Raw genomic sequence first — 21,660 nt, forward strand, 5'->3', positions numbered from 1 at the left:
GCGTGCTCAGGTAATAGCCTCTTCTCCTAGTGTTTTTCTTTCCCTTAAATCTTTGCCATGGATTATTGATTCTGGTGCCTCAGATCATACGTCTGCACCTTCCGACCTTTTCTCAGCATATAAGCCCTTTTCAGGTCAAGACAAAGTTAGGATTACAGATAGTACTATTTCTTCTATCTCTGGTTAAGGTTTAATTCATGTCACCTTTACCTTACCTCTATCTTTAGTGCTCCACATTCCCAATTTTTCTGTTAATCTTCTATCATTGAGTCATATTACTAAGGATTTGAACTGTAGTGTGACATTCTTTTCTGATTATTGTCTTTTTCAGGACCTTGTCACAAGGACAATTGGCAGTTGTAGTGCAAAAAATGGTCTCCATTTCTTAGATCAGCCGAACAAGCTTGCTCATCATTCCATCTAGTTCCCAATCACCAAGGAGGATTTATGGTTGTGGCATCGGCGTCTTGGACATCCTTCTTTTCATTTACTTAGGCATTTATTTCCTTTTGTTTTTATAAACAATAATATGTCTGAGTTTCTTTGTGAGTATTGTCACCTTAACAAACAATACCGAGCTTCTTTTGCTCGAAGTCTTAATAAAAGTATAGCTCTTTTTTCTTTAATACATTCTGATGTGTGGAGTCCATCTCATGTTATGTCTTTAAAAGGCCATAGATGGTTTGCCACCTTTATCGATGATTTTTCTCATACTACTTGAGTGTATCTCATGAAAGAAAAAAGTGAGATTTTCCCTGTGTTTCAAAATTTTCATAAAACGATTTGTACTCAATTTGGGGCAATTGTCAAAATCTTACATTTTGATAATTGGGGTGAATACATCGATTCGGGGTTAAAGAGCTATTTTTTCACTCACGGCATTATACATCAGACATTTTGCACTAATACCCTTCAACAAAATGGGGTTAGAGAATACAAGAATCGACATTTTCTTCATATGGCTTGCTGCATGTGTTTTTTTATGTGTGCGCCTCGATCCTACTGGGGTGAGGTCATTCTCACCATAGCCTATCTCATTAATTGTCTTCCTACCCACGTTTTGCAAAAACAAGCTCCATTTCAAGTCCTTCTCAGTTCAAAGTCTTTGTTTTCCATTCCTCCTAAAATATTTGGTTGTGTCTGTTTTGTCCATAATTATTCTCCTACTCATGGTAAGTTAGAGCCTCACTCTCTCAAGTGTGTTTTCCTCGGATACTCGCCTACTCAAAAGGAATATAAGTGTTATCACCCTCCTTCTCGTAAGTGGTTTGTATCATGGATGTCACTTTATTTGAGTCTCAGTCCTACTTCTTGTCTTCTCCAATGTCACAGTCATCCCTTCAGGGAAAGCCTTGGTGTGAAGAAATTCTCGTTGTCCCTGTTGCTCCTATGGTAGAACCAGTTGTTCTTATAAGATTCCTGAAAGCTTTTCTGTATATTCAATTGTACATAATACAAAAATTACAACCAATATTTATAGCAATCCTAAACCTTATCTATAGATTGATTGTATACTATCAATCGAATATTCACAATCAACCTAATTAACATATTTCTATAATTATATAATATTCTCACACCCCCGCTCAAACTCAAGGTGTGTTAGCAGAAAATACTGAGAGTTTGCCAAGAAGAAACAGAAATCGAACAGTGGTGTGAGTCTTCGTAAAGAAATCAGCAAATTGCAATGCCGAAGAGACGAAAGGAAGCGAGAGGGAACCAAACTGCAAATGCTGACGGACAAAATGACAATCAATCTCAATGTGCTTCATCCGCTCATGAAAGACAGTGCTATGTGCAATTTGAATAGCATTGCGGTTGTCACAGTAAAGGGAGGTTGGAGAAGACTGAGAGACACCTAAATCAGTCAACAGATAGCGAAGCCAAACAATCTCAGCACTGGCATGAGCCATAGCACGGTACTCAGCCTCAGCAGTGGAATGCGCAACAACAGTCTGTTTCTTGCTCTTCCAAGAAATCATGGAATCACCAAGAAATATGCAAAAACCAGAAGTGGACTTGCGATCAGTGACATCATCAGCCCAATCAGAATCAGCATAAGCTACCAAGTCCAAAGAGGAAGTAAAAGGCAACAGTAAACCCTAAAAGATAGTACCCCGGAGATAATGAAGAATCCAAACCAATGTAGCCTAATGTGAGGAGTAAGGAGCAAGGAGCAAAGACAAACTGGCTAACCACATGAACAACATAGACAAAATCAGGACAAGTAACTGTCAGATAGACTAAGCAACCCATGAGTTCTCTATATAAAATAAGATCATCCAGAAGAACACCCTCAATAGTTTTGAGCTTGACATTAAGCTCAATGGGGATATCAAAAATCTTAGTGTCAATAAGATCGGCACGATAAATAACCTCATTAGCATACTTAGCCTAAGAGAGAAAGTAGCCCTTGGGAGAAGAAGCGACCTCAATACCAAGAAAATACCGCAATGGCCCAGATCCTTCATTTCAAAGGTGCGGAAAAGATGCTGCTTGACCTCAGATATAGCAAAAGAGTCAGAACCAATGATGATCATATCATCCACATACAATAATAACGCAACCTATGAAGCACGGATACTTCAAAAAGGGTGACGTATCCGTATCGGATACTTATCGGATACCGATACTCCTCGGATACTCGCGGATACGTATCGGATACTTCTTAAAAGTATCGGATACTTCTTAATTAATTTTTTATTAATTTTGAAGTATCGGATATTTAATTTTGAAGTATCGGATATTCGAAGTTACATATTACTTATAATATTTTGTTTAGTTCTTTGATAAGAGGAATATAGTGAGAGTTAAAGTAATAAAATTTGTCAAATTGATGTATCCTTGTTGTCTCTCTCACTTCTCTCTCGCTTTCTCACTCTCTCACGTTTCTTCTCTCAGCTCTCATTCTTTTTTTGGTGTTTGACATGTAAGGATGATGTTTAATTTGCATTTGCTTTTGCTTTTAGTTTTGGATGTTTTATGAATGTTTGAGCACTTTTAGGTTAGTAGGAATCCCTCCCTTTATTTATTAATTTACTTTAAGTTTTATTTTTATGCATATTACATTATTAAAATTATAATTTTTTTTTTTTACGAATGTATCCCCGTTGTACCTGTATCATACTTTTTCAAATTTTGACATATCGCTATATCCACATCCCCATATCCCATATCCGTATCCGTGCTTCCTAGGCTATCATTGATGACTTAAAAAAGTATATTTGCTGAAATTTTTATTTAAGAATGGTTTTTTGGCTTTAGCTAAGGTCTTGTGATATTCACTGATGAAGGGGAACAAGTTGAAACTATTGACCTTGAAGACTCTTAGTTTTATAGGAATCTTTCTTCTTTATCAAGTTGTCTTTTGCTTTGGGTTTTATTTTTATGCATACTGCATTACTAAAAATTGTTAAAATAATATTTTTTACGAACGTATCCCCGCCGTACCCGTATCCTAGTTTTTCAAATTTTGTCGTATCGCCGTATCCGTATCGTATCGTATCCGTATCCCGTATCTGTATCCGTGCTTCCTAGAACGCAACAAATCTAGTAAAGGTGTGAAGAAGAAATAAAGTAGAATCCTGGGCACAATAATGAAATCCAAGCTCAGTAATAGCAGTCTGAAAGCGATCATACGAAGCACGAGGAGACTGTTTTAGACCATACAAAGCAAACCGAAGGCGATAAACCTATCCAGAGGAATGGTGAAGGCCAGAGGAAGGACGCATGTAAACCTCCTCGATGAAATGACCATTAAGAAAAGCATTCTTAACATCCATCTGATAAAGAGGCCAAAAACAAACAGCAACAATAGAGATCAAAGTATAGACAATAATCATCTTACCAACAAGAGCAAAAGTCACCTCATAATCAATACCATACTCCTGTGAGAAACCTTTGGCAACCAAAAGAGCTTTGTAGCGCTCAAGAGAACCATCAAAATGAGTCTTAACTTTGTAGACCCATTTACAACCAACCAGATTCTTACCAGCAAGCAAAGGAACCAACTCCCAAGTACTAGTTTTTTGTAGAGTAGACAACTCATCCTCCATAGCTTGAACCTAATAAGGATCCTAACAGGTCTCCTTATAAGACTGAGGTTCTAAAAAAGAGTGAATAGCAGACAAAAAAGTACGATAGGAAGCAGAAAAACATGTATTAGAAAAACACAACCTGTTTGGAGGATGACGCGCTCGAGTAGGATATCGGTATGCAGTAAGATCAGAGTCGTCAGAAGCAGGAGGATCAGCAACATGGGCAAAGAGAATCGGTGGAGGTGGAGGTGGAGGTTGAGGAGGAAGAGCCTTGCGACGAGAATAAACTAACAACGAAGGAGGAAAAAAAGTTAAAGAAGGAAAAGCAGCCAGAGGTAAAGTAAGAGGAGAAGATGGAACAAGCTTAGGAGGAACTGTGGAGATGTACTCATCAGACGGGACCTTACAAGGAAATGAATCAACATGAACCAAATCCTCTTTGGAAACTAGGACAGTGAGAGGAGGAAACTGAAAGTAAGAGAGACGTTCGAGAAATGCAACATGGCGGGAGACATAAAGGCGACGGGAAACAGGATCATAACAGCGATAACCTTTCTGAGTGAGACTATAACCTAAAAAAAAACATAGGACAGACCGGGCACTAAGTTTGGTCCTATGTTTACAGGATAAAAGAACAAAACAAGCAAACCCAAACACACGAAGGAGGGAGTAATAAAGAAATTGAGAAAACAGAGCCTCATAAGGAGACCAACCAGAAAGAAGGGGGGTAGACATACGATTGAGAAGAAAAACAATAGTAAGAACTGCCTCATCCCAAAATGGAGCCAGAACAGAGGCAGAGAGAATGAAAGACCTAGCTGTCTCAAGGAAATGATGGTGTTTACGCTTAATTCGACCATTTTGGGCAAGTGTATCAGTACAACAAGTTTGGTGAATGGTACCCAATTTGACTAAATATTCACAAAATTCAGTTTTAAAGTATTCCCTGCCCAAGTCAGACCGCAACAATTGAATAGTAAACTCAAACTGTGTAGTGACCATAGACTGGAAAGTACAATATACTTGGTAGAAATCAGACTCATGAGTCATGAGATAAATCCAAGTATAACGAGTGCAGTTATTAACAAATGACACATAGTATGCAGAACCCCCTTTGGTGAGAACAAGAGAAGGGCCCCAAACATCAGTTTAAACTAAAGAAAATGATGTATTAGATATAGAAGTACTTTTATGAAAAGGTAATGCTGTCATTTTAGCAAATTTACACCCCCAACATTCAGTAAGTTCACTAGAAGAAACTTTACCCAATATACCAGACTGAGCAAAAGACCGTAAGCGATCAACAGACAAATGCCTTAATCTAGAATGCCACAAATAAAAAGGACTAGATAGAAAATTTAACTGAAAAGAAGAAAAGGCAGTCAGTGAGGTGGCCATAGGCAGATGCAAGCTCTTTGCCACATAGAGGTCTCCAACTCTACGGCCAATCCCACTCTGTTGCTTAGATATCCGATCTTGCACAGAACAGATAGAAGAAGAAAAGATAACATCAAAACCAGAGACATCAAGCTAACTAATAGATAATAAATTAACAGATAACTAAGGAACATAAAGAAGAGATGGAATAGAGACAGTAGACATAACAGACGCTAGGATAGACCCAACAGATATAACAGACATACCAGACCCATTGACAGCATTGACAGTAATAGAAAAGGGAGGAGGAGTACAATTTTGAAGTAAGGAGAAATGGGGAGTCATATGATGAGATGCACCAAAGTTAAAAATCCAGACAGATGAAGAAATACTTGAAGAAGACCCAAGCAAACCTGAAGGAAGAGAGGAAACAATAGAGGCAAACGTGGATGGCTAGGAAGGAGACTATATATGCTGAAACTGACTAATTAGTGTATGCTAAAGCTGACTAATTTGAGCAGTCAAGGAAGCTAAGTCAGAATCAGGAGCCGGAGCAAATACAGTAGAACCGGCGGGAGGCCGAACGGTACTCAGAGGAGGAGCACAGAACTTGATCGAAAACTACTGAGAAGACGAACAAGATAGACATCCCTTCTTGGGACAGTGATATTTCCAATAGCCCTTCTGATGGCAGAAAACACTCATCCGAAGCCAGAGACATTATAATAATCAGAAAATTGAGGGGCTCAAGTGTAATAAACCCAAAATAAAACAAAATAGGCATCAAGGGTCTAAACTTAATAAATCCAAAAAAAAATAATACCAGATGGGTCAATTACCCGTGGGTTCAACCTAACTAAGAGAGAGAGATACAACAACAGTAAACAAGTCAGGGAAGGAGATGGATTTCTCGAAGCATGATCCACTGAGACAGGGGTTTTACGAACTCAATACTAGCAAGAGAGAGAACCAGACTTTCGACTCATAAAGGGACCTTCGCGAGAGACAAAGAGGCAGTCTTCATGAACCAAAGCGAGAGAGATATTGCATGTGCTCCAGAAGTCGAACCCAGATGCGTTGTCGAGACTCACGATCACGTGTTCAGACCGAGACGAGGATCGCGAGTCCAGAAGGAGGCAATTCAGAGCAAGTCGTCAATGCACAGAGGAAAAAGGGTTGAGACTCACGAGACACGAGATTCCAAAGTTTCAATCATGCGAGGCGAGTCGAACACAGAGGTGCTTATTACGAACCAAATGGGTGAATTGCAAACTGTGATTCCGATACAATCACGACTTCTAAGAACACAGAGAGAATCAAAAGAGAACTCAACCGAACAGGCTAGAACCGAAGTTGACAACGATGGCGCTAGGATTTCACACACGGCTCTGATACCATGTAAGATTCCTGAAAGCTTTTCTGTATACTCAATTGTACATAATACAAAGATTACAACCAATATTTATAGCAATCCTAAACCTAATTTATAATAGGAAAGAACCCTATACAATCAATCTACTATCAATCGAATATTCACAATCAACCTAATTAATATATTTCCATAATTCTATAATATTCTCACAGTTCTTGCACCACTTATTATTGGGACTATAGAATCCAATGCCACTGAGGACAGGGAATGGCAAGTTTATGTCAGGGACAAAGACAAGACAGAAGATTACTTGGATACAAGAGACCACTTCTACTCACCCACTGCCATCTCCTGCTTCTGATAAGAGTCCAGGTAACTTTGAACCTCTTGTTTCTGTTGAGTTTACTAATATTGCTATTCCTCACACTACTGATCTTAATATTCCTATTGCCAAGAGAAAGGGTGTGAGATCTTGTATATCTCAAACTTTGTGTCCTACTCTTATTTGTCTTTCTCTAACAGAGCCTTTGTGTCAAACATTTCCTCTGTTAGGAATGGTTTGGGATGATCTAAATAAGTGTACTTTTTGACTTTTTATGAAATATGGGTTGAGTATGGGTTAGGTTTGAAGTAATATGACTTAAATAAGATGATGGGACTTAAATAGGATAGTGACTTTTTGACGTTTTTAGGTTATGACAAACAAGGCCTTAGTATTCCTAACCATTTTCAGGATGCTCTCGCTACCTCTGAATGAAAACTTGCCATCAGGGGCGGCTCCAAGGCTTAGCCAGGGGTGTCACCCGAACCCCTTGGCTGAATTTTTATTATTATTATTATAATTATATAAATATTAGATTTTAAGAAAAAAATTAGTAATTGAACCCACTAAAATACAACTTTGAACCCATAGTTTTAAATCCTACTCTTTTGAACCCACTATTTGATAGTGTTGATAATGAGCTTATTATGCAACGATTTCAAAATAAGAAATCTCGTCGTGGTCAATTGTAGAAGCTCGTGTATTAGCATGTCTTTTTGCTTAAATAATAGTATCAATATATTGAAATATTTTTGTTTATAATTTTAGACTTTAAATTAATTTGTTGATTTTTTTCTCCTTATGTGATATAATGATTAATGTGAATTTTCTGTAAGATATATGGTATTTAAGTTTTTGATTGACACCACTGACAAAAATTCCTAGAGTCGCCACTGCTTGCCATGATTGAGGAAATGAAAACACTTTGTAAGAATAGCACGTAGGAGGGCAAACGACCGGTGGAATGCATATGGGTGTATACTGTGAAGCACAAAGCAGATGGTTCCATTAAGCGTTACAAGGCTCCACTTGTGGCAAAAGACTTCACTCAGACCTATGGAGTAGACTATCAGGAGACTTTTGCACCAGTGGCTAAGATGAATTCAATCAAAATACTTCTCTCTAGCAGTTAATTTAGATTGGCCACTTCATCAGTTTGATGTAAAGAATGCTTTCTTACATAGTGATCTAGAAGAAAAGGTATATATGCACATTCCTCCTGATTTTGAGGATCATCAAACAAAGGGTAAAGTATGCATGCTTCGAAAGTCGTTATATATGGTCTCAAACAGTCTCCAAAGACTTGGTTTGAGAGATTCACTCAGGCTATGCTTAAATATGGTTTCAAACAGAGTCAGGAATTTGTGAAACACTCTTCATGTGGTAAGACTACAACTCTCATTGTTTATGTGGATGATATAATGTTTACAAGCGATGATAGTGAGGAAATATCCCTGTTGAAGAAATATTTAGTTAGTGAGTTTGAAATCAAAGTCTTGGGAAACTTGAAATATTTTCTGGGAATCGAAGTTGCTCACTCCAAAGATGGGATTTTCATCTCACAAAGGAAATATGTTCTTGATCTTTTGAAGAAAACAGGGATGCTTAGATGTAAGGCCTGTGATACCCCACTGGAACCTAATCAAAAACTTGGTGATGATGAAGGAGGAGCTGTTGATAGGAGTTATCAGCGACTAGTAGGTAAGTTTATTTACTTATCTCACTCTCGTTCTGATATTGATATTACTATTGTTATCAATATAATTAGTTTATGCATGCTCCTCATCAAATTCACTTAGAGGCTGTTATGAGAATTCTGAGGTATATGAAATCTTCTCCTGGAAAGGGCCTCTACTTTTTCAAACATGATCAACTTAGAGTGGAAGCCTATATAGATACTGATTGGACAGGGTCAATAACTGATAGGAGATCTACATCAAGATATTATACCTTTGTGGGCGGCAATCTTATTACTTGGAGGAGTAAGAAACAGAATGTGGTGGCTAGATCAAGTGCAGAAACTGAGTTTAGAACTATGGCACAAGATGTGTGTGAACTCTTGTGGATCAGACTATTGTTGAAAACTATGACACAAAGTGTGTGTGAACTCTTGTAGACCAGACAGACTTTATGCGACTATATTGTAATAATAAAGCTACCATCAACATAGCTCACAATCCTGTTCAACATGACAGGACAAAGGCCCCGTTTGGTGTAGCTGTTAAAACAGCTTATAGATTATAGCTTAACTGATTATAGATTATGACTTTAATCAGAAGTTGTTAATCTGTTTGGTGTAACTGTTGGATTATAGATTTAAGTTGCTGAGTAGTGTTTGTTAAATAAGCTGTGAAATAGTTTTTTCAATTAATTTTTATTTTTTGTTTGTCTACATTTCTCATAAAAAATAATAATAATAATCTATAGTCCATTTGAGTCTTTTTCTATTTTTAAAAAAATAAAAAATAAAAAAATTTAAGAGTATAACCATAAATTAACATGTCCACAGCAGAAGCTGATAATCAGAAGCAAGGGGTGAGCAGCTTCTCAGAATCAGTTTTTTTGAGTTAAAATAAGCTGTTAGAATCAGAAGCTGTTTGAAATAAGTTTAACCAAACAGTCCAAAATAACTTTTTCAAAGCCAAAAGCCATAGGTTGGCTCTAAAAAGCTGAAACAAACACCCCCAAAACATGTTGAGATTGATCGCCACTTCATCAAGGAGAAACTCACTAGCGGCATGATATGTACTCCTTTTGTGAAGTCAGGCAAACAACTTGCAGATATTCTCACCAAGAGAGTTGGGAGTAAACCATTTCATGACATTCTAGGCAAGCTGGGCAAGCGAGATATGTTCGCACCAGCTTGAGGGGAGTGTTAGAATATTTCCTTGTTTCCTTATTTAGATTAGATTGTAATTGATTGATTGTGATTCCATAATCAGTCAATCAATATAAAAGGTAATTCCTTAATCAGTGCCTTAGGGCTTCCTTTTGTAACAGTTGATTGATTAATATAAAAGGAGATAATATCATAATCATCACTCAAGCTTTGTATTCTCTTAAATTCCAGATATATGTTGTGTACTAAATTTAATGGCCGCCAATAGCCATTTTCCACACAAAGACATCACAGTACAGCTGGAACTTGTCCAAAAAAAAAAAGCATCACAGGTTGATTACCAATTGAGAAGGGTATAATAGAATATACAAGAAAGCTCTACAAAATAGTCTAGTCCTTGTATACAAATAGGAGTGTAAATCATTTGGAAAATGCAATTTGTAGATAAGCTTTACGCAGGGCATAAAAATAAATCTGAGTTTGAAAATAGTGTACTAGTATGGGTGTATGTAGCCAGCAGAGGATATGATGGATAACTGAACTTAGAAGTTTAGAAGAACATTTGGCTGTAGCAAAAAAAACACATAGCTCAGGTTGAAAAGTCAACCATGATGTTGTAGGATCAGCATTTGATGACAATTTTTAGTTCTTTCTTTCTCCAATGAATGAAATAATACTGAGAGAAAAGTGAATATAAGTAGATCTGAATACCTGACACAAATCCATGGATTAAGAGTAAATTAAAAATTGAAGTAGCAAGTACATTTACAAGCTTTCGAGCAACTTTCAAGATGGCTGAATTGCAATTAGTTTGAATATATACTCTTTAGTTAGACATTCTAACAAAGCATATCTTTCTGTTTCTACATGATAATTCATTTTAGATGAATTATTGATAAGATCACAAATTTTTTCTCTCATAACTTTGATTCAGAGTGAATTTCATAAACATTTAACTAGCATAAAGCTTAAATAATCAGGCACCTCCGCAGCTTCTGATACAATGTAAACAACTAGAGCATCTTACCTGTTCAAGTGTATGTTGAGCAAGTTCGGTTGTCGATATCATTACTCCAGCAGCAAAGGAACCCAGTTCAAGGCTTAGACCCAACTTATCACTACACTGAAAGAACAAAATAATCCATATTATACACAGAAAAACACATGCACGCTTTGTGCAAGAGCACGTGTTTGGACTATGGAGAGATGGTGGGCAAGTAGATAATTGGTTTGCAAAAGTATCCACTCAAGATGGGATGAGTAAACACTAGTTTTTTCTATCTAAAATATTTTCAGACCCAACCAAAAAAAAAAAAAAAAAAACAGAATATTGAAGGAAATGCATGAAATGATATGCTAGAAAGGGAATTGGGAAATGAGGCTTTACCCAGGCAACCAGCAAGCAGAAAGCCACTGCTGCCAATTGATAAAGTTCATTGGTCTGTACAAAAAGATTTCAATCAAAGCCTCAAAACATAGAAATTGCCGTCCAGGAGTAAATCGATCATATCATATTAGGAAAAGTTACCTGTGATGATAGGCTAATCATCAGCTTTAGAAACCAAGGTACACAAGTCCGAGATAGTATTGACAAAATGGCCAAAAAAGTAATCAAAACCACCAGCCTGGACAAGAAATTTAATAGATTGAATTGGAAAACAATATAAGCAGGAGGCGAGAATTGTACACTAATCCAATAATATGGAAACCACAATCAATGTGTGCCACCAAGGACTTCAGATGTGCTAAATTTGCAGCAATGAAAATGAGAACCAAACATTCAAATTCTTTTAGGTAATGCTACATATTCTGATCCTCAAGCCCTGAATTTATTTGTGGTGCCAGCTCATTAAAGAATTTATCCTTCCGGAGAATCCATTTTATTTTATTCTCAGTTGCACCCCAAACATAGACTTCCAGAAGTACTAATAAGACCGTAATGAATTGTATTTGTTTGTTGCAGTGTGATACTTCATTTAGAAGAGCCAAAAGACTCTAAAGCTGTTTCCAGTTGTACATAAAATGACATCAATAATCAGTAGCTATGAAGCTCAAGACTGCTGCACTATTTTCAAAATATGCAGCTAGCATGCCCTGAATGATCACCAATATGAAGATTCCAAGATAAATAGACAACACATTAGCTTTCAAGAGAAAAAATTCCATTATCAGATCGAAGGAACAGTAAGTAATATGATGCAGAAAGTAATACATAGAATGGAAACTGAACTACCTAAGCGTAACTAAAAAGTCTCATTGAAAACAGCATATTTGTTTCATCAATATTCAATAGTATAAGTCACTGTTTGCATTTGATTCCTTGAAAGCTAAGTGGGACGAAGACTCTGAGGCTGTTTATAGAATTTTGGGAAGTGGGACAACACCTTTTTCCAAGTAGTTTGTCTTTCTGCCTCATAATGCAGACTCCAAATAAAGTCGCAGACTCACAGGTTGGCTGCATTTAACAGTGGCACAAGATGTGTGTGACCTAAAGCAAAACCTGGTGATAGGAAAAACATATCCTGCTGCAATTTGGAGAAAACTTTTATAAACAAAGTTGATGACCTAAAGTATGAAGTAGCATAATATTCAGAGTTCTAGCCCTCCAAACAAAATTAAGCAGGTTAAAGGGGAATCAAATATTCAGTAATTACTTGCTTCCCTAATAAATAATATGCATTGAATAAAAATGTGATCGAGGTTTTTATTCATAATCAAAAGACTCCTACAGTTAGTACTAAGAGAAATACTACTATGAAATATCTAAAATTAATGGTTTGATATCCTTATACACCAATTTATTTAAAATCTAGGGCTTCCATTTTTCTGTTGGTTCTTTGGATCAATATGCCGAGTCCTCGCTTCTGTTCCAGTTCACAGTACAGATATGACACAAAATAATGAAACAACAAACATTAACATCAGAACATTATTTGTTTGTATATATAGTTATTGTTAGAATTTCCCATCTTTACCTTCACCTACTCCACTACACACTCCACTTCACCTACCTCTACTCCACTACACACTCCACTTCACCTAACCCACTATCACCTCCACTACACCTACTACCACATTACCTTCACCTACTCCACTACACACTCCACTTCACCTACCTCTACTCCACTACACACTCCACTTCACCTAACCCACTATCACCTCCACTACACCTACTACCACATTTTCTTCTATATATAGATTGTATAGGAATTGTAATTAATGCATCTTGTAATCTATCAATCAAGACATCAATCAATAATACATAAATTCTTACATGGTATCAGAGCAAGGTTAAGAATTTAATATTTTTTCGCTTCACCGGCGGGCGGCAACCTCGCCTTGGCCGCCCGCCGGACCTCAACCTAGTCCGCTAGAATTGTCTACTACATACCTACCTCCTCATCATATCTTCATAACATCTCATTCTCTCTCGGCATCATAGTAGCCGTGATACTGCTCATACTTCTGGACAGCGGAGAGAACATCGTCTTTCTCGATCTTTCCGCCGACGCCGGTGGCGAGATCCAAGGCTCCGGCTTTCGACATCACTCTCCCCAAATAGTCCATAGCAGCTTCTCCACCGGAAAGATATTCCTAACAGCAGCGGAAAAAAGGTGTTTCCCTCAGCCAAACAAGGCTCAATAGCTGTGGTCCTCATCAAAATACGTGTAATTGCTACTCCTGAACTTGGTTTCCCTATCCTTGCTAACAAGCTTCTCAAATGCTTCCGGGCCATGTTCTTCTATGTACTTCTCAGCAGCAGTTAGAATGTCATCTGGCTTACTGAAGATGTCCTTCTTCCTTGGGACATACTAGACGTTAACAGTCTGCTGTGGGTTAAGAAAGAAAGGCCTCAAATAATGCTCATAAACATATGCAGCACCACTGATACTCTTTATGATGGTGGATATTTCAATGCCATTACAACACAGCACCTTGAAATTTATTTTATTTTATTTTCTTATCTCTCTTTCTGACCATCACAACACAGCACCAGCACACTTGTTCCCACCTTTCATCATGGTCTCCACTTTCTTTTTCTTTTTTTATATTTATTTTAATCCATCTTTTTTGAAAACAAAACCAATATCACTTTTTTTAATTCCTTAATTTATTTTAATAACATGAGTGGCCTCTCTTTTCCACCATCTCCCTCTTTTTCTACACAATATTTTTGTACCACCGCCCACTCCATGATTTCCATATTAATATTATTATTATTATTATTATTATTTTCACAAAAAAAAAAAAAAAAAAAAAATTCATTCCAGTTGATTTTTCTGCCTTACCACACCTACCATTCGAGTTTGCCAAACACACTTATTTTATTCATGTCAGGATCAACCCCGATCATAATTTTACACGAGAAAAAAAAAAAAAAAAAAAAAAAAAACCACCACCATAACACACCCAACACCCACAGTGGGATTTTTCTTCTCTACTCTGCTGCAGATCTCTTCTTCTTTCCTCCGTCCTGGGCGGCCCTTGACGGTGCTGCCTCCGTGTTTCCTACGCCGCCGAGCACGTTCACTCCTCCATACTCCTCCACTGCAGCATACGGCGGACCTCCAAATCGGAACATCACAGTGGCCTTCCGCTTCAGCTCCTTATTTTCTGCTTTCAGCACACTTATCTCTGCTCGCGCATCCTTATACATGCGTTGGAGCAGAGCCAGCTGGGAATTTAAATGCTGCACCTCATTTGTCCTACTCTGCAGCCGGTTCGACAAATTTGTGACCGCCGTCATGGTTTCCACGCATGACTTCAGAGTATACTGATTAGCCTCAATATCAGTTTGCACCGCCATTTTTTGCTCCACCGACCGCATCGGAAAGTTCAATGGAGCAAAACCAGAGGTGTTTGGTTGAGGTTCACTGGCCACCGCACCAGTTATTTCTCTTGTGGGCTCGTTCAGTTCTGGAAAGAGCGTGAGCAGGTTCTGGGTAGCTGGACGGGAAGAAGAGGCCATGTTTTTGGGTTGCTAAGTGTTTCAGCGAAATAGCAATTTCAGACTGGTAATGTTCGGAAGGGTTGGTGACAGAATGGCAACAAAGTGTTCCACAGTTTCTCTCTCCGCAGAGGCAGAGTTTTTTCAGCGAAGGGTTGGTTTCAGAGGTTTCAGAATGGTATGCCTCAGCCTCAGCCTTCGTCTTGGTTAAATAGCCGAGGCAGCCACGCGTATCGCGCGCCTCTTGCCGCCCGACAAACTGGCACGCCTTTTCATGGCACATCTTTTGACAAAGTGGACACGCCTTTTGATGGCACGCCTTTTGATGGCACGCCTTTTGATGAATTGGGCACGCCTTTTGATGGCACGCCTTTTGACAAAATTGGGCACACCTTTTGAGGGTGCAACTTTTTAAGAGTCCGACAAGACTCTGTAAACTGTCCCGACATTGATTCCGGTTAGTTTTTACAAGTGTCCGACAAGACTCTGTAAACTGTCCCGACATTGATTCCGGTTAGCTCCTTTATGGGTCCGACAAGACTCTGTAAACTGTCCCGACATTGATTCCGGTTAGTTTCTACAAGGGTCCAGCAAGACTCCGTAAACTGTCACAACATTGTCTTCTACAACGGTCCGACATGACCCCATAAACTGTCTTCTACATCGGTCTGACACCACCATACAGTGTCCTCTACAACGTTATGACACCCCATACAGTGTCTTCACCAACGGTCTGACACGACCATACAGTGTCTCCTATCCTTTTTTATTTTTATGTATTTTCTTGTTTTGTTACTCTCTCCAAACTCAAGTTGGTTAGTTTCTCTCCTCCTTGAGTTTGCGGGGGGCTGTTAGAATTTCCCATCTTTACCTTCACCTACTCCACTACACACTCCACTTCACCTACCTCTACTCCACTACACACTCCACTTCACCTAACCCACTATCACCTCCACTACACCTACTACCACATTACCTTCACCTACTCCACTACACACTCCACTTCACCTACCTCTACTCCACTACACACTCCACTTCACCTAACCCACTATCACCTCCACTACACCTACTACCACATTTTCTTCTATATATAGATTGTATAGGAATTGTAATTAATGCATCTTGTAATCTATCAATCAAGACATCAATCAATAATACATAAATTCTTACAGTTATTTATCTTTCGGATAAGTATCCGGCCATTCATTTGTAATTTATTTACTTACTGGTTTATTTTGGTTAAACAAGAGTATCCCAACCCATTTCAAGTTAAGACTAGCACCTAGGGATGAAAGCAACCAACTGATACACTGATGCCCACATGCATCCAGTAAGCCTGGAGATGGTCAAGCCTAAGACGTTGTTTTCTGAACTGTTGCATCAGCCAACTCAATCATCCATGTAAGTTACTGATTTTCAACACTTACAGGTGATCTAATTTAAAAGGTCACAGAAAAAGGGGAGAAGAATGTCATCTATCAACTTTGCATTGAAGCAAAAGTCAGCACTTCAGGTTCTTTACTTACGATTTTGTCATGGATACAACTCCTTGAAGAGCACCAGCAGTACCACCAAGAACTGGAAGCAACGCAAACAGCAAACCAACAGCACAGTCCTGGCAAGCAAAAAATAACTCAAAAGTTCAGAGTAAATAATTTATTTGGCCAAAAAAAAAAAGGAACATGAGAAAGGTCCTAAGCATGATAGATTTGCAGTCTTTACTGATTTTGTGAATACCAAGTAGCAGTAACTAAGAGGAGGTTTGATTGGGGGATATAAGGGGCGGCCGGATATGAAATCTGATGGACCCTACATGTTTTTTTGTCTCCCTGTCCCATGTTTGGTGGCTCCAAATATAGGAGTTCTAGATAATATATCATCCATGGTACTGCATATCCCCCACCATTGGATATATGCTCATCTTTCATCCAACAGTCAAAAACAATCTCTCTCCTCTTATCTCATGCTATATCATACCCTAACCAAACATAATAAAAGTGATCCCACAATATACATAATCCATCTCATATCCTAAGCATATTATATCCCATCATATATCCCCACATATTACATATTCTCCTCAGCCCCTCATATCCAATCTGGACAATCAAACAGTAAGCATTTTTTTTAAACAAATTATCATATCCAGAGAAAAAAATAACGAAGCAGAAGAAAGATAAAGACCTGTGAGATAAGGGTACCAATTGTTATCTGTCCATGGAGCGCATTCATACTACTTTTTTCCATCAAAAATTTCAAAACCTGCAAGCGAAATGAGGTAAAATTGTTTCAACACATTGATCAGAAGAAAGAAGCTTTAACAATTCAGTGGCTAAGAAACGGAAGAACTACATAATGATGACCTGGAAAACAAATTAAACCAAAAAAAATAAAACAATACAAGAATTGCTTAATAACAAAGGGACCCTTATGCTCACTAAGCCAAAATATTAAAACCAAAACTCCAAGGTAGATGTAACCCTCTAAAGAAAATAGAGAGGCAACCAAGATCAAAGACACCCATAACAGGATTATTATTATTAAAGGTTTCAAAAGATCAATTTCTTTATACATAATTAAGATATCTGAATTTTGATGCTGTCAAACAGTCTACCCTGTCTATCTGCATGAGGCTGATGCAAACTTAAACAAATGTCTACAAGGCACCCACGTTGACACAGGAGCATGAGATGGCATGGCAAGTATAAAAATTAATAGTACTTACCAAAAAGATATCAATTAATACTAATAGTTCTTTGGATAATAGAAGATTCAAATCTTAATGTATGCTCTCTGTTAGAATTTCCCATCTTTACCTTCACCTACTCCACTACACACTCCACTTCACCTACCTCTACTCCACTACACACTCCACTTCACCTAACCCACTATCACCTCCACTACACCTACTACCACATTACCTTCACCTACTCCACTACACACTCCACTTCACCTACCTCTACTCCACTACACACTCCACTTCACCTAACCCACTATCACCTCCACTACACCTACTACCACATTTTCTTCTATATATAGATTGTATAGGAATTGTAATTAATGCATCTTGTAATCTATCAATCAAGACATCAATCAATAATACATAAATTCTTACATGGTATCAGAGCAAGGTTAAGAATTTAATATTTTTTCGCTTCACCGGCGGGCGGCAACCTCGCCTTGGCCGCCCGCCGGACCTCAACCTAGTCCGCTAGAATTGTCTACTACATACCTACCTCCTCATCATATCTTCATAACATCTCATTCTCTCTCGGCATCATAGTAGCCGTGATACTGCTCATACTTCTGGACAGCGGAGAGAACATCGTCTTTCTCGATCTTTCCGCCGACGCCGGTGGCGAGATCCAAGGCTCCGGCTTTCGACATCACTCTCCCCAAATAGTCCATAGCAGCTTCTCCACCGGAAAGATACTCCTAACAGCAGCGGAAAAAAGGTGTTTCCCTCAGCCAAACAAGGCTCAATAGCTGTGGTCCTCATCAAAATACGTGTAATTGCTACTCCTGAACTTGGTTTCCCTATCCTTGCTAACAAGCTTCTCAAATGCTTCCGGGCCATGTTCTTCTATGTACTTCTCAGCAGCAGTTAGAATGTCATCTGGCTTACTGAAGATGTCCTTCTTCCTTGGGACATACTAGACGTTAACAGTCTGCTGTGGGTTAAGAAAGAAAGGCCTCAAATAATGCTCATAAACATATGCAGCACCACTGATACTCTTTATGATGGTGGATATTTCAATGCCATTACAACACAGCACCTTGAAATTTATTTTATTTTATTTTCTTATCTCTCTTTCTGACCATTACAACACAGCACCAGCACACTTGTTCCCACCTTTCATCATGGTCTCCACTTTCTTTTTCTTTTTTTATATTTATTTTAATCCATCTTTTTTGAAAACAAAACCAATATCACTTTTTTTAATTCCTTAATTTATTTTAATAACATGAGTGGCCTCTCTTTTCCACCATCTCCCTCTTTTTCTACACAATATTTTTGTACCACCGCCCACTCCATGATTTCCATATTAATATTATTATTATTATTATTATTATTATTTTCACAAAAAAAAAAAAAAAAAAAAAAAAAAATTTATTCCAGTTGATTTTTCTGCCTTACCACACCTACCATTCGAGTTTGCCAAACACACTTATTTTATTCATGTCAGGATCAACCCCGATCATAATTTTACACGAAAAAAAAAAAAAAAAAAAAAAAAAAACCACCACCATAACACACCCAACACCCACAGTGGGATTTTTCTTCTCTACTCTGCTGCAGATCTCTTCTTCTTTCCTCCGTCCTGGGCGGCCCTTGACGGTGCTGCCTCCGTGTTTCCTACGCCGCCGAGCACGTTCACTCCTCCATACTCCTCCACTGCAGCATACGGCGGACCTCCAAATCGGAACATCACAGTGGCCTTCCGCTTCAGCTCCTTATTTTCTGCTTTCAGCACACTTATCTCTGCTCGCGCATCCTTATACATGCGTTGGAGCAGAGCCAGCTGGGAATTTAAATGCTGCACCTCATTTGTCCTACTCTGCAGCCGGTTCGACAAATTTGTGACCGCCGTCATGGTTTCCACGCATGACTTCAGAGTATACTGATTAGCCTCAATATCAGTTTGCACCGCCATTTTTTGCTCCACCGACCGCATCGGAAAGTTCAATGGAGCAAAACCAGAGGTGTTTGGTTGAGGTTCACTGGCCACCGCACCAGTTATTTCTCTTGTGGGCTCGTTCAGTTCTGGAAAGAGCGTGAGCAGGTTCTGGGTAACTGGACGAGAAGAAGAGGCCATGTTTTTGAGTTGCTAGGTGTTTCAGAGAAGGGTTGGTTTCCGGGTGTTTCAAGATTTGCAGAGACAAGCTCTCCGAGCGTTCAGAGGTTTCAGACTCGTATGCACAGCCTTCGCCTCAACCTTGTTTTAAATAGCCAGGGCCAGCCACGCGCATCGCGCGCCTCTTGCCGCCCGACAAACTGGCACGCCTTTTCATGGCACATCTTTTGATAAAGTGGACACGCCTTTTGATGGCACGCCTTTTGATGGCACGCCTTTTGATGAATTGGGCACGCCTTTTGATGGCACGCCTTTTGACAAAATTGGGCACACCTTTTGAGGGTGCAACTTTTTAAGAGTCCGACAAGACTCTGTAAACTGTCCCGACATTGATTCCGGTTAGTTTTTACAAGTGTCCGACAAGACTCTGTAAACTGTCCCGACATTGATTCCGGTTAGCTCCTTTATGGGTCCGACAAGACTCTGTAAACTGTCCCGACATTGATTCCGGTTAGCTCCTTTATGGGTCCGACAAGACTCTGTAAACTGTCCCGACATTGATTCCGGTTAGTTTCTACAAGGGTCCAGCAAGACTCCGTAAACTGTCACAACATTGTCTTCTACAACGGTCCGACATGACCCCATAAACTGTCTTCTACATCGGTCTGACACCACCATACAGTGTCCTCTACAACGTTATGACACCCCATACAGTGTCTTCACCAACGGTCTGACACGACCATACAGTGTCTCCTATCCTTTTTTATTTTTATGTATTTTCTTGTTTTGTTACTCTCTCCAAACTCAAGTTGGTTAGTTTCTCTCCTCCTTGAGTTTGCGGGGGGCTGTTAGAATTTCCCATCTTTACCTTCACCTACTCCACTACACACTCCACTTCACCTACCTCTACTCCACTACACACTCCACTTCACCTAACCCACTATCACCTCCACTACACCTACTACCACATTACCTTCACCTACTCCACTACACACTCCACTTCACCTACCTCTACTCCACTACACACTCCACTTCACCTAACCCACTATCACCTCCACTACACCTACTACCACATTTTCTTCTATATATAGATTGTATAGGAATTGTAATTAATGCATCTTGTAATCTATCAATCATCTCAACTTTGAAGAAGCTTCATTTATTTTGGGAATGAGATTTTGTAGCCTGATATATTGCCAAATTGAAAAGGATGCTCTTCAAGAGGTCTCTACCTGTAGCCAATGTTTTTTAAAACCCAAAGATAGGAAGTAGGATGTTCTTAATGAGGTCTCCACCTATTGTCAATGTTTTATAAAGCCTAAAGATAAAAATTATTGAGGTGAACCAGTAAGAGTAAGAGACAATGAGTTTGAGAGGACTCGATCATCCCCTTTCGAGTACAACAATCGAGAGACTTTACCAGCAAAGTTAGTGAGCAACTTAGATTTACACAAATTCTTTAAAATTGATGATTGATGACCAATATAATGATACAATAGGAAGTAGGATGGAAAACTGCTAGCCTAAGACTAGATAAAAGATCACGTTTAGTCCAGTTTTCAGAACCAAAGAAACCATACAAGGTATAAATAAGTCAGATAAACAAAATCAAGCTGTAGAACAGCACTAAAAGCACAGCCATGAAAGTACATAGCTTTAGCTAAATAATATTGAAAGAGTTATGTGGAGATACTTACAACAGCTGTTGATGACATAGACAAGAATGCACCGATGAATACCCCCTCAGAGACTTCACCACCACATAACTGCATAAAGCACACAGCCATGGAACAATAATAAGATCGTGAAGGGACAGGTCACGAATATGCAAGCAGCCCATAATATGAAGATCATGTAACTAATTAAAATCATCTAAATACTCATCGTTCTGTTATTAAAAAACATTTATATTCAAATTTAAGAGCAGGAATCCAGTGGGTCATTTAGGAGAGATCCCTATTATTTTTAT

The 21,660-nt window shown here is 38.7% G+C and overlaps 1 protein-coding gene across 23 annotated transcripts in view; it reads right to left on the reverse strand.

Moving 5' to 3' along the window:
* Positions 1-21,660, reverse strand: part of LOC114296661 (K(+) efflux antiporter 4) — a 55,852-nt gene that overhangs the window by 4,479 nt on the left and 29,713 nt on the right. For all 23 annotated transcript variants that reach the window (XR_014330532.1, XR_014330533.1, XR_014330535.1 and 20 more), the window contains exons 10-15: positions 21,389-21,457; positions 17,080-17,157; positions 16,422-16,510; positions 11,476-11,572; positions 11,335-11,388; positions 10,975-11,070 (exon numbers count right to left, since the gene is read on the reverse strand). Coding sequence is in view for 14 of the 23 variants with exons in the window: in XM_082870504.1 (XP_082726630.1) it covers positions 10,975-11,070; positions 11,335-11,388; positions 11,476-11,572; positions 16,422-16,510; positions 17,080-17,157; positions 21,389-21,457 (483 nt within the window). In the remaining 9 variants the exon portion in view is untranslated. The remainder of the gene's footprint in view (positions 1-10,974; positions 11,071-11,334; positions 11,389-11,475; positions 11,573-16,421; positions 16,511-17,079; positions 17,158-21,388; positions 21,458-21,660) is intronic.

Source organism: Camellia sinensis, chromosome 5, assembly GCF_055761805.1.
Source record: "Camellia sinensis isolate YWXY chromosome 5, ASM5576180v1, whole genome shotgun sequence".
Lineage (NCBI taxonomy): Eukaryota > Viridiplantae > Streptophyta > Magnoliopsida > Ericales > Theaceae > Camellia > Camellia sinensis.